This window comes from Podarcis melisellensis (genome assembly GCF_964234715.1).
Source record: "Podarcis melisellensis genome assembly, chromosome: 9".
Classification (NCBI taxonomy): domain Eukaryota; kingdom Metazoa; phylum Chordata; class Lepidosauria; order Squamata; family Lacertidae; genus Podarcis; species Podarcis melisellensis.
Window position 1 is genome coordinate 38,146,247 of NC_138541.1, and position 14,428 is coordinate 38,160,674.

Here is a 14,428-nt window from a genome sequence, read left to right on the forward strand (position 1 = left end):
TTTATTGTTCAGTCTCACCAGAACCCTGTGATATTTCTGCCACTTAATAGCTCTGCAACAGAAGCTGAAACAATGCAGTTTGTTGAACAACAGAACTAAATGAAGTGGTAGCTGGGTGTTGATCCTTACGTGGGAATGTTGTTGCCTTTTGGAATATGTTAAAAAAAAATCTTACATGAAAAATATGTTTGGATGCTTACCCTCTGATTTGCACAGCAAGGTCATATAGCTTGGATTAAGCCTTGCCAGCTATTTCTTTTTTTGCTTTAGATGCAAATGTGAAGCGACAGATACTTAAAATAACTGTTTTAAAAAATGATTTTGCACCTTAAGATATAGCCCTACTGTAGGGTTGAGGTCAGTAAGGGACAATCCATATTGCTCACATCCATGCTTAGCTTGCTTTTTGCCCTTTATATCTTGCAGGTTTGAATGGAAACAAATGCTCAGGGACATCAACTATTCTTGAGAAATACAAAGTGGGAAAGGTGATTGGAGATGGCAATTTTGCTGTGGTAAAGGAGTGCATAGAACGGTGAGCAAGAAAATTGCCCAGCTATTCATTTTTTACTTAGCTGGGCCTTTCCCCTCCACTGTGCATTGAGCATATATTAGAAAATTGTTGTATTTCACAAACAACCAGGTGTCTTTTGGTAAATCATTTGCTGTAAAATGCAAGAGTTTGTGTAGGTATCTATCTATTCCATATGTTTGACACCTCTGCCTGATGTCCACTTCATCAGCTATTACACTGTGTGAAAAGGATAACTAATAACCATAAGTAAGCAAACCCTGGTGTGTTGGGTATCAAATTAAACAAACATGAAGGTCTTGGGAAATGTTGTTGTTGTTTAGTTGTGTCCGACTTTTCGTGACCTCATGGACCAGAGCATGCCAGGCACTCCTGTCTTCCACTGCCTCCCGCACTTTGGTCAAACTCATGCTGGCAGCTTCGAGAACACTATCCAACCATCTCATCCTCTGTTGTCCCCTTCTCCTTGTGCCCTCCATCTTTCCCAACATCAAGGTCTTTTCCAGGGAGTCTTCTCTTCTCATGAGGTGGCCAAAGTATTGGAGCCTCAGCTTCACGATCTGTCCTTCCAATGAGCACTCAGGGCTGATTTCCTTAAGAATGGAGAGGTTTGATCTTCTTGCAGTCCATGGGACTCTCAAGAGTCTCCTCCAGCACCATAATTCAAAAGCATCAATTCTTCGGCGATCAGCCTTCTTTATGGTCCAGCTTTCACTTCCATACATCACTACTGGGAAAACCATAGCTTTTACTATATGGACCTTTGTTGGCAAGGTGATGTCTCTACTTTTTAAGATGCTGTCTAGGTTTGTCATTGCTTTTCTCCCAAGAAGCAGGCGTCTTTTAATTTCGTGGATGCTGTCACCATCTGCAGTGATCATGGAGCCCAAGAAAGTAAAATCTCTCACTGCCTCCATTTCATCCCCTTCTATTTGCCAGGAGGTGATGGGACCAGGTCTTGGGAAATACATATTTTTAAAATTGCTCCACAAGTTTTTGTCAAGCATAAGAAAAAGCCGAGCCAATGAAAAAGGAAATGCATTCATTATCCATGCATTCATTTAAATGTAGACCAGAGGTGGCTGATCAAGTTTTTCTTTGATGCCCATTTCCATTATTCGTGAGGCTAGGGCTGATGGGAATTGGAAGCCAGCAACATTGAGAAGGCCACAAGTTAGCCACTCCTGCTCTAGATCACGTTTTCATACGTACATTCTAGTGGAAATCTATATGGAAATATAGGTTTGGATGCTAACTTTAAACAGTTCACTGAACAAAAGTGCAGCATCCAGTCCTCCCCTATGCAGCCACATGTACGTAACTCTCAAAACCTCTCTCTTGAGAATTGGAGAGGCCCTTGAACAAGATGGAGGGGGAGATTTGGGAACATGGTGGTGAGGCGAGGGGAGACTTCCTTTCCATGAAGTTCCTTATGTAAGCAATCTTAGGAGACCAAGCCAAAGGAGACAGGTGTCTGAAAAGGGAGATTTAGCAAAGTGGGCATGTGAAGGAGGAATGGATCTAGCAGATGGTTTAGGGATGGAAATATGGAGGAAGATGAGGCAGGGCCAGCTGTGATGGGAGTAGGAAAAGAGGAAGCAAGGGAAGTTTAAAAGTTCAAATGGGGGAAGCAGAGGCCAAGGAAATAAGCCCACGTAATCTGGAAATAAGGAACATAAATTTAGTCCAGCAATTCAGTCATTCCTTATGGCCCTGCACACATTTTAATGTAAATGTATTAAGTACTTATTTATGTATTTATTGGAAATTCTCGGGAGGCTATTTTGAGTTCACCCTTAAATATTTTTCATAGTTCCTTTCCCCTGTCAAAAAAACCAAAACAAAACAAAACACCAGCATTCCAAGATAATATAATCAAATCCCTTATGACTTCTTCACTTACAAAAATATTAAGCAACTTTTTCTCAAAATCCTTCACTCAATACAGTGTGCTTATGTAAACCTCGCTATGTTTCCCAAGCCAGCTTTAAAAAGCAAATGCCCCTGGAGCTTTTACGATATTTCTCTTGCTTTCTGCAGATCCAAAAACCCTTCAGGCAGGACGATAAATCTAAGCAGTATACAGCTTGAAAAACTTACATACTAATGGAAACGGAAACTTTCCCTGCCAGAAATTGGGAAAGTAATTGGGTGATAATTACAAACAGTGAAAAGACAGAATACTAAGTTTTTATCAGGTCTAGACCCTATCAAGGCAGAAGGCTTGGACATGGAACCTATAGACTTCCAAGGAGGAGGGTTTCTGTTTTGGTTGGGTACCATATAATGCACAGGCAATGCACCTGAAATGGCACAATTTGTATTGTTGCCTCTTTGAGGAGAGCCCCTGTATAAAAAAGAGGTGCTCAGACTTCCGGGTCGGCGCCATCGCCGAATGGCGGGCTCCCTCCGAGCTCCGGAGGGAGCCTGCTCGGCAGGGGCTGGGTCCTACCGCACCGGCGATGCGGGGACCCTCAAAAACCACGGCCAGAGTGAGGCCGTGGACATGGAGACTCGGCTGGCACCGTTAGCGCCCTCCCGGCTCGTGAAGGAGCCTTTTTAAAGGCTACGGATCGGGCGCCGGGGAGAAGCGTGGTGCTTTGAGTTCTCTGCTATCCCTGCCGAGCGCAGCCGCATGCCATCCGGCGGAGAGCGCTGACTTCTTCTATTGAAAATCTGGATCTAAAAGAAGAACCCGTGAGTAATTGGATTATGGATTAAAAAAGAGGGATAAATTTTTAAAATCTGGAGCGAACGGGGGAGGTGGAAAAAAGGAAGTCAGCCTACCCCTTAGTTGTAGAAGAGCCAAAACAAAGGACTTAACGACTAAGATCGAGCGTATCTCTATCTTCATGAATTAGCAACTTTGCGAGGGAAAACTATAAGACTGTGCTGGAGGAGAAAAGTGGAATTTGTATTAAAAAAACAACCCCCCCCCCGGAATCCCTGGAGTGATCCGCGAAACTACCTGGGGAAGAGCATCGGGAGTTTTGACAGCTGTCAAAGGCTGTCAAAACGGAAGAATAAAGCAGGGACTTTGCTTTGAGGACTTTGCCGGTTACATTTGTTTTAAATTGTATACAAATTGTTTCAAATAAGGATTTACAAACTATTTGGACTAATGGATTTGATCTGGAAGGGAACTTAGTTACTGCGATCCACCTAGAGGAGCTGAGCGACATTGCATGTGTTTTTCTCAGGAAACCTGAACAGTTGTAACTTTTAATCTCTTGGGAACTGCAGAAATGGAACATTGTTTTGTCTACAGAGGGCTACAAACTACAGGAAACAATGGATTCTTTAGTTGGAAAACGAAAGGGACATGACATAATGTTTTGCTTCTGAATAACAAGCCTCTGCAGAAAATAAGAAGGTCATGGAAAAAGAACATTTTTGCGGGAAAACAGGGAAACAGAAGGAGGAGAGAGAATGACAAGAATATGGAAACATCATGAACTGGACAGAATTGGGAACATTTGGGACATCCAGATTTGACAAGCTTATGGAAATTAAATGGGAGTTTCTTACTCCTGGATATAAAAATCTGGATAGAAAAAATGGGCCCCTTTTTGAGACAGACTCCTTCCAAGATTGGACATTTGTAATTAAATATGACTGGCAAACTACTAGAGGGATATGGATTAAGCGGGTAGGAACTTCAGGAAGACATTAGGATGAAGGGATAGAAGGAACACAACAGAGAAAGGGGGGAGGGAAATTTGGAATCCAAAGGTTGTAAAATTATTTTTTTTATCTTTATATCTTTTTTTCTTTTTTTATAAAATTTTGAAAGGGGGAACTCGTGGAAGGGAAAAAATCGATCTTAGGGGATGGGAATTTGGAAAAATTGGGTTATTGATGTTAAGTGAGTCATGGGATAAAAACTTGTTGAATTTAATTGCTTATTCGGAAGATTTGGAACGCAATTGGGGGCGGGAAGGGGAAGTCCTGGCTTTGGTTTTGGAAGAAAGTGTATGAATTGGATCTAATTTGTTTTTAATTTGGAAAATCTTAATAAAAATTATATTAAAAAAATAAATAAATAAGAGGTGCTCACACCAAATGGAAAAGTATTCATGAATGGATAGTAATATATATAATCAAGTTACTATTCATGCATCCAGTGTTAGGAGTTGCCGTGAACTCTGTCCAGTTACTCTACAAGTACGGGAGACTCCCCACTTCAGACAGTCACCCCCCAAGTCATAGAAGGCAACAGTGTTGAGTACTGTTCTTCAGTCATGTGAATGGGCCCTACTTTTCAATGGAATATTGTTTTTATAGGCTACTACAATTAAAATTGTCATTCAACTAACTTCTGCATAATTGTCCAAGTATTCAATAATAACTGGCTCTGTTGCTGAAAAATCTTCCAGTTTAAAAGTAAAGGGCAGCTTTAAAAGTATAGGGTTATTCTGGAAGTTTCTTTCATGAGTGGGAGAACTCTGCCAGTGTTGCAAGAGCTTCTCATGTGAAAAGAGAACTTTAGCACAAAGCTTCCACGAGCACAAAGTGTTGCGCAATCTCTTCAGCAAGGCCTTGTACAACGTCTCAAGCTATGTACCTGTGCTAGTACTATCTTACACACAGTCTTCCACTCGTTCAGCAGTTCACAGAACACTGCCACTACCATAATTTACCTCGTGGGATGCTGGAGCCAATGAGCTATGTCGTATCCTGTTGGCTCCAGCATCCCTACTCCCAAACCTACACTTCAGGTAAGACCAATCATTCTATTTTTTCTGTTTGCACACTTCTGGATACAGCCCACTGTACTCCCTTCTCCAAATACTGCTCAGTCAGATACTGCAACCTCCCTTTTGTCCTCATCTCTATCCAGTTGTAACTATGACAACTTAGCAGACGCAGCTATGCTTTCACACCAGGGATGCTTTGCTGCACTGTATTATTCCATAACAACCATCCTTACTAAATGCAATTCCAGTGCTATATGCTTGTACAGCATGAAACTGATTATACCTGAAGCAAAATATCTTCACCATTATTACTGCTGTAGCTGCTCATACTAACTGGACACTATTGACAGTATTTATTCATTTTTAAATCCTGCTGCTGTCAAGAAGTCTTATACAGTAGGAAGGAATGGGGTGTGTGCTACAGCTGTACTGTATGAGCCATTTCACACATTACATGGGTGCAGACCAGTGTAATCTTCTGTATTCCTGGCAAAGAGTTGCTGCAAAACCTTGCTTTTCAATGGATGTGCAATTTCTCTCATGTGCTGATTACTTTATTAAGTGTGCCCCTTAAAACAAACAACAAAACATCCTCAACGGAAACCTTTAATAATGCAGTGTGTGGTGAATTGCATTCTCAGTGAGTTTGTAGTAAAAGTAATTACCAACCATTGAGTCATTTTCATTTGAGCATGCCTGCAAATGGGGTTTCATGTTGATGAGATAATACTACATATACTGAGAACCATAATGTCCACGTCTTTCATTCTGTCTGATCTTTTTAACGGTCACTTTTGCAACCATTTTGAAAGCCATATACCATAAAATATTTTTAATATTATTCTTTTGCTAAAGTCCTATAATACTAGATTTAAAATGCTTTTACCTCTTAAGCCTGCAGACTTAAACATAAGTGGAAATAACTATCCATTGTAGTTTTCAGGGCATGATATTTAGAACGGAGGCAGCAGACTTCTTAAAATAAAATTTCACAGAAATCGGTAGGATGGCCACAGAATATTTCTCCTATAGGTTGTCTTCAAATGATTTTTGTGGTCCATTAAATTTTATACTACAGAATAGCTGATCTAATTTTGTTCAATAAAAAAAAGTTAAAATGAACCTTTCTAACCCTGAGACTTTGAAATACCAATCCTGTAAAAATTGCCACATGACTGTCAGTTAAAAAGAGCTGAATGAAAGGTACAGAACATCTAACATTAAATCAGGGACAAAATGCGACACATTAGGTCACACTTGAGAAAATCATAGTAGAAAGCCTGCGTTTGGTAGTCAAGGCAACAGCAGACATGACTTGCTGAGAAGCAAAATAAAAGCAGATATACCTTCTTTCTGTCATCTGTTCACATTGATGAAAGCAATTTTATCATCACTGTACATTCAGACAAAAAACCCACATGTTGAATAAATCCTTGCATTTCTGCCTGATATTCCTCTTTTGTTTCGCTCTTTGTAGGTCTACTGGGAAGGAGTATGCACTGAAGATTATAGACAAAGGAAAATGTTGTGGAAAGGTATGAGAGAATATAGAGCTATAGCATTATAAGGTGTGGAGATGCTTCCATAGTAATCTTACCTGATTTCAAGTAAAGGCAGAATTATAGAGTTTTAAACTCACAGATAGTTAATTTGTCAAATTTGGCTTCGCTTACAAAAAGTATTTAAATTTACAATTCATCTGGGCAAATCCCGCCAACCAAGTATGTATGTTAATTTTGTAGAGCTGCATCGATATTCACAAAAATTATGCTTAGTCGGATGTAACAAAACATTCATCAAGATAGCATTTACATTGCTCGTGAATTTATTATTTGTAAGTCAGCAGAAAATGTGTCTCATCTGCATCATTAATTTAACAAAGACAAAATAATGGATGCGTGTTTGGGTCCAAACTAGCATCACTAGGACAACAGTGGGAAATTCTAAAGTGCTGCTTCAAAGGGATTGAAGTTTATGTTCTGTATAAAGAAAATGCATTAAATATATGGATATATTTTGCTTCAGAGTCTTGAGAATGAAGGTAAGTATTTTGGAGTAAAGGTGTTTCCAGAATTTGCCTTTAAAGAGTTGCACTGTAATGCACCTTACAGACCACAATAAGAGATTTTTACATACCAGTCCAGCTTTTTAAATCAGTCCTATTTTAAGAAAACAGATGTTTTATCAGTGTTCTTTGTTTTATGTATTTTAAAATAATGTATACCAAGCTGCAGTGTAAATCTCCAGATGGTAACCACAGTATATTAAAAACCATAAACAATGTAAAACAACAAATTTCAGAATAAAACACACACAGTTGAGAATGCTTAAACAGTCCAAACTTTGAAGTCATAACGAAAGCATAACAGGAAGGATGTCATGCTGCCTTTCATGAGAGGACATTCCAAAGTTATGGGGCTACGACAGAAAAGACCCTGAACTTAATGTAAGATGATAATTCTAAGCACAGCCTCAGTGATGCATGGGGAAGAAATGTTCATATGTGAAGAGACTTTACTGAGGGTAGTTAGAACCAAGAGCCTTTGATATTTTCATGGAGGTGAAAATATTTGCTGAAAGGCGCATCTCTTCTTCAGCATAGTTAAGACTAACAACCGTTTGTTTGGTTCCAGAAGCTTCCAAACTTCTTGAAGCTTTGCCAGAGGGGAGGAAGAACAATAAATCCCAACCATCCCAATAATCACAGACAAAAATACTGATGAAGCTATCTTCAAAAGCTTCTTACTAATTGTCAGTTGCTACTTAAACAATAGTTTACTAAATCAGCGGCACCATGCACAGTAAATTTAAATAATCATTAATAGGTAACACTTTAAATATCACTAGTCTCTAAATTTCACACATTATTTGATATTTATTATATTCCTCCTGATACAGTTAATTTAACTAATTATAATAAATCCCCTCATTTTCTCAGTTGATCTGATTTATTTTTTTAAGGTTTATAACTATAAACCATGTTTTAAAAACCCATTCATATTTTGTTTTTCTTTTCTCCAGCACACGGTTGTTTGGAGCAGACATATATGTTTGTTCCTGAAAGACTTTTGATGCTCTCACATATTGGGTTTTAAAGGTGCGATCTGTTTAAGCCACGTCTAATGTGCCACATCTTCACAGGAGGAAATGCACGCTCAGCATGTGGGTTTTTAGTAACTAAATAGTTAGGGTAAAATTATCGAAATTTCACAGATTTGATGCAAATTGACTTCCCAAAGCCATTTGTTCCATGGTATTTTATGGTGTAGGACAAATCGCATCTAATTTTTCAGGCACTGCTCATGTTCATCAGTTGTAGAATGCTCACATGTACTTCCCGCAGGGTTTTCCACAAATGCATGAAGTGCATGTTGTTAGAATGTTTGTACTGTGATAAAGGTGAGGTTTCAGGAATGGTTGTTTTGGTGTCTTCCAGAGTGTTACAGCAACCATGGTTAACTATAAAATAAAGTGGCTGGCCTTCCTGGAGCATACCCAGTTGGTTTCTTGTAACTGAAAACGTCTAAAGATTTACCTGATTTAATAAAATGGCATGCCTTGTTTTTCATTTTAAAATCAATTTAATGAGGAACATTTTGGAAGCCCTTGGTAACAAAGGATTTATTAAATCGTTGAGCCTATACCTATGTTGCTTCACTAGAGATATCTTGATAACTACACTGTAAATGTTGCAGAGAATAATAGTGGTGGAAAGCTGCACTGTAGGAAGCTGCTTTCTCATGTGAAAACTATATCTTCAAACCACATTGTTACAAGGAAGATTTGTCTTGGTTTGTTTTTCCCCTTCCTCTCCTCTTCCCAATAATAAATAGGAACACTTGATTGAAAATGAAGTCTCAATACTGCGCCAAGTGAAACATCCCAATATTATCATGCTAATAGAGGAGATGGATACTGCATCCGAGCTCTACCTGGTGATGGAGTTGGTCAAGGTGAGAGGCTTTCCATCACTGAATATGAAGATACTGAAAGTGCCAGGGTCCGGTACCTATGCATAAGAGGCATGGTACAGAAAACAATGTTGTGACACCATGGGACTTTCCTCTCCCATCCCAAAGTAGTGCCCAGACCACTTTTGAAATTCCTGTTCAGAGTGATAGCTGGTGTTCCTATGTGCCTTAACCTGCAAATTTTGTAACATGTGAAAATGATAATTATTTCTGAAGTCTGATTCTGGCACATATGATTGTTGTATACCTTGCATTTACATACTAAGTTATCATGGATATCCAGATGTAGAAATTTGCTGTGCAATCGTGTTATGTTTCTGCACTGTTTTAAAATTGCAATTTAAAATTAATATTATATTGGCATGTAACCACCTATGTATATCATAAACAGCCACCACATCATAAATTTGCAGGTTTCCTTTCTCCCTCAATTTTTTTAAATGTAGGAATTCTTTATCCAGTTCTTCCTTACTTTCAGATTTCACTTCACATTTGGCAGAAGTAGCCCTTTAAAGTTAAACAAGAGCATTTTTGTGTTCAATTTATTTTTCTTAATATTTTCCTCTGCTAGAAAGCACATTTTAAAAACCAAACCTGTGTTGTTTGCAATTAATGGTTGAGAATTGTCAGACTTTAGAGACTTATGCCAATGAGGCAGGTCCGCAACACATGTAATGCCCATGAAAAATGTCTGCTAAGATTTCATTATTTTATATTTCAGTCGAGACTTTTGTAGATTTGATTCTTTTAAAGGCGTTCTTATATCTCCCAGTGAACATGGCACAGGGATTTTTAACATTCATAATCAAGCATAAGGGATTTGCTGTCTAGTATAATGAAGTTAGGTGCTCCTAAACTCCATTAAAATCATGCATGTAGTTTAGCACTGTGGTGCTTTTCTTAGAAGTGAGCCCTACTTAGTTGAACAATATTCATTTCCCAGCAAGAGTGCATAGGAATGCAATGTTAAGCACACAGTGAGCATTCTAGTTCCACTCATTTTGGTGAGGTTTAGGTATGTGCAACTTTCACCCTATTGCTTCCATTGTGATTTCCCCAACATTGCATAATGGGGGGAAAATCTGATTTTCCTTCAGCAGTTATAAAATAGGATGGATTTTGTTTTGTTTTAATTATTTGATCCTCCTGACCATTGCAGGGAGGAGATCTTTTTGATGCTATCACGTCTTCAACAAAATACACAGAGCGTGATGGAAGTGCAATGGTCTACAATCTAGCCAGTGCACTGAAATATCTCCATGGTCTCAGTATCGTTCACAGAGATATCAAGCCAGAAAATCTATTGGTATGTTATCTGTTTCATGTTATTCTCCCATCTGTTTGCCATGTTAATTCAAATTCATACCTATATGTTAAGTGCTGAGAAGCAAAGGGGTGTGTGTAAAGAAACACATATAACGGTGTGCCTAAATTCCATCTGCTTTCATAAAATATTGAAAACAATCTATAACAATACTTTTCAGTTTAAATATTACATTGTTAATATTACAGCGACAATTTGTGGTTGACAAAGGACAGCTGGACATATTAAGGGCCCCATTACCTTCAATAGCTTAGGGCCTCATCAAACCTCAATACGGCCCTGGTTATATAAAATCTAAACAGAACCCATCCAATAATCTGGCTGCTTAATTTTGAACCAATTGAAGTTTCCAAGTCATCTTCAAAGAAAGCCGCACCTGCAGCATATTGCAACAGCCTAATCCAAAACATGAGAAGATCTGTGTTAATGCTTCCACTTCCCACACGTTAAGAACATTCAAAACCAGATCAGAAGGCACCATGTGAATCTCCCTACACAAAGACATACATTTGATTTGATAGCATTTCTAATAAATGCACTTTTTTAAAAAAGCTTAGTTCTTGCCTGACGGCTGAAGTAATAAAGTGAGACTCGAACACAAACTTAAGTGCTATTTCTTGCACGTATTTACTTTAAATTCAATGAGGTGTGTTTTTTTAGCAAATAAGTAGCAAATTAGCTGACAGTGCAGTCCTAAGCAGGTTTGCTCAAAAGGAAGCTGGTTTTAATGGGACTTGTTCTCTAACAATTAAATGTGCTTTGGGGGGTTGGGGAATGCTGGATGCAGAACAGGGAAAGGGAAATCAGGGGACATGCCTCCCCTTCTCTTTCCACAGCTGGAACCATCCTAAGCAATGCTATGTTTAGGGGATGGAATCACTGGCAGTGATTCCAACAAACTCTGGAATGGCTTGACATTAAATCCAGACATTAGACTATATCATATATGAGGGATTTCTATTTTGTTTTGCCAGGAGAGGGATATTAGGAGAGATATACAGGTTGAGAGAGAGAGATACAGACAGACAGACCTTTTTTGTAAGCAAGTTTTCATATATGAATAGTGAAAGTGGTAAAACCAGTATCTATTTTGTGAAATATTTTATCTCTTTAATAATGTTTCCAGTACAAAAATATCCTTAATAATAACTTAAAGCAAATTTAGTGTGACCGTTTTAATGCTTATGCTTGATTTGTTTCTCTGTGTGGAAACTGCAGCATGCAAGAACTGAGTGCTCACTTACAGGTACACGCTGTGATTCACGATTGTTGATCCTGTCTGCTTTACAATAATAACAATGACATCAGGCACTTAAGTGAGTTGAAGCTCTTGGGCTAATCTGACACTTTAAGCTCTCATTAGTAATCAAATCAGGTATAAATAGGCACAGATGCACTTTTCACTTAGAAAGCCTAAAGAGATTACTTGACAGATGCCATGATTGGCATTGATTTGCAGGTTGGAATGACATAATACTTCTTAATGTAAATTATTTCTCATCATTGAAATACATTTAGTTGCTAGATATAATGTCAGCCACTTGTCTGATTTGCATTCAACTTTACCAGTTCTTCATTGCTATATGCATATAAAATAATGGATGTTATATGTGATGTTTTGTCGGGAATCATGAGACTTTCTTTTATGGCTGTGAGGTACTGCAGTGCATTACATTTTTGTTTATTTAATGAAAAAGGCTTTTTGCTAATAATTGTTCCCAAGAGTGATAAACAATCAGAAAAATCAACAATAAAAACTCACCCAATAAAATTATATGATATAATTCAGCTATACATACCGTATTTTTCGCCCTATAGGACGCACTTTTTCCCCTCTAAAAATGAAGGGGAAATGTGTGTGTGTCCTATGGGGCAAATGCAGGCTTTTGCTGAAGCCTGGAGAGCGAGAGGGGTTGGTGCGCACCGAGCCGTCTTGTTCTCCAGGCTTCAGGAAGCTATCCCCCCAGCTCGACAAGCTCTGGGAGTGATGGCGAGGTTGCGCATAACCTCGCCTTCGCTCTCGGACCCGTTCTGGGGGCAGGGGGCAGGGGAAGCTCGGGCTTCTCCCGCCCCCAGCCCCGCAAGCTCCGGGAGCAATGGCGAAGCTGCGCGCAACTTCGCCATCCCTCTGGGACCCGTTCTGGGGTTGGGGGAAGCTCGGGCTTCCCCCGCCCCCAGCCCCACAAGCTCCAAGAGCTATGGCGAAGCTGCACGCAACTTCGCCATCACTCTCGGACTCTCCAGGCTTCGCGCAGCTCTCCGCAAGCGGTGGGAGCCTGGCACTGGGCTCCCATGGCTTGCAGAGAGGTGCCTGTTCTGGGGGCTGGGGTCCGGGGAAGCTCAGGCTTCCCCCGCCCCAGGCCTACGCCTGGGGGAAAAATGATTCCCCCCCTTTATTTCCCCCCCAAAAAACTAGGTGTGCCTTATGGGCCGGTGCGTCGTATGGGGCGAAAAATACGGTAAATCACAACATAAGAAATTATAAAAATTATTCTTATAAGAAATCATCTTAAAAATATGCAGTAAAAAGTTTAAACTAATCTTCTAAAGCTAAGTAAACATTGCTTAGTTCCTGCAGCTGTTTTAGCAGGGGTCTTTGGGTCTTGGGAGAATGTCCTTCTGTTATGTGGGAAAAGGGCATTGTCATGAGTTTGAGAGTGTCAGACTCCTCTAAATTTCTCGATCCATTAAGTGTTAGAATTTTATCAAGGTTTGGGGTGTTAAGATGGGTGCCAGACTTCTAATCCCTGGATCTAGCAAGTGTTAAAAGCTAACCAATCAAGGCTCGCCTCCTGGGTGATGGGTCGTTGCAAGAATCAAAGGGGCTCAAGGGGCTTGTGTGAGATGACAACTGGGTGGGGGGCCCCTCCCTCAACAGATAGAGCCAGAGTTTAGAAAGTCATGTGATCTAGAAGCTGGATTCAAAAAGCTGCAGGCTGGAAAGGCAGAGAGAGAGGGGGGCCATGACTATGGGAGAAACAAGGCCCTTTTGAGGTAGAAGCGTAGAGTTGGAAGGGACCCTAAGGATAATCTAATCCAAACTCCTGCAATGTAGGAATATGCAGTTGTCCCATATGGGGATCAAACCTGTGACCCTGACATTATCAGCACCATGTTCTAAGCAACTGAGCTATCCAGCTTTGAATTTGTCCGTTTTGTTGATGATGGAAACCCCTCCATCGCAGACTAAGGTTCTATATATGTGTAAATTAACCATATATCATAAAGACACCACAGTCTCCTCTGTGCCTCATTTCCAGAAGGAAACATGAACCCTGGGTAAATGCCAATAGTTTTTCATAAGGCCTGGTTTCCAGACCCTTGATCACCTTGGTTGCCGCCTTCTGCACATGTTGCAGCTTGTCAGCATCCTTCTTAAATTGTGGCAACCAGAAGAGAACACAGTACTCTAGGTGTGGTCTGACCAAGACAGAATAGAACAGGGCTATTACTTCCCTTGATTTGAGCACTATACTTCTGTTGATGCAGCCTAGAATAGCATTAGCTTTTTTAGCAGCTACATCACACTGTTGTCTCTGTTGCACCTGCATGATTATCTCTTATCTATTTGCACTATCAGAATTTCTGACGTTTTTCAACAAAGGAAAGTCATTCATATTTTGCCATGACTCAAAGGAATAGTTTTAGCAATCTTTCTATATAACACACAGAGCTAGGGAGATTTTTCAATACATAAGCTAGCTTTTCCCAACCTGGTGCCTTCCTGAAGTTTCCTGACTTCAACCCCAGCAATCATGGCGAATGGTCAGAGATGTAGTCCAAAACATCTGAAGAGCACCGTCAGGAAAAGCATCTCTTGTAGAGAGCTGCTTAGAAGTATATGTTTATTATGTTGCTAACTAAGAAAAAAGGCACACTGGGCAATTCAACAGGCATTTTTTAG

At 39.8% G+C, this 14,428-nt stretch overlaps 1 protein-coding gene across 5 annotated transcripts in view; it reads left to right on the plus strand.

The window, feature by feature from the left end:
* DCLK2 (doublecortin like kinase 2) overlaps positions 1-14,428 on the plus strand; it is a 76,669-nt gene that overhangs the window by 48,591 nt on the left and 13,650 nt on the right. For all 5 annotated transcript variants that reach the window (XR_014171832.1, XR_014171833.1, XM_081926036.1 and 2 more), the window contains 4 exons: positions 427-535; positions 6,707-6,764; positions 9,063-9,182; positions 10,360-10,506. Coding sequence is in view for 3 of the 5 variants with exons in the window: in XM_081926036.1 (XP_081782162.1) it covers positions 427-535; positions 6,707-6,764; positions 9,063-9,182; positions 10,360-10,506 (434 nt within the window). In the remaining 2 variants the exon portion in view is untranslated. The remainder of the gene's footprint in view (positions 1-426; positions 536-6,706; positions 6,765-9,062; positions 9,183-10,359; positions 10,507-14,428) is intronic.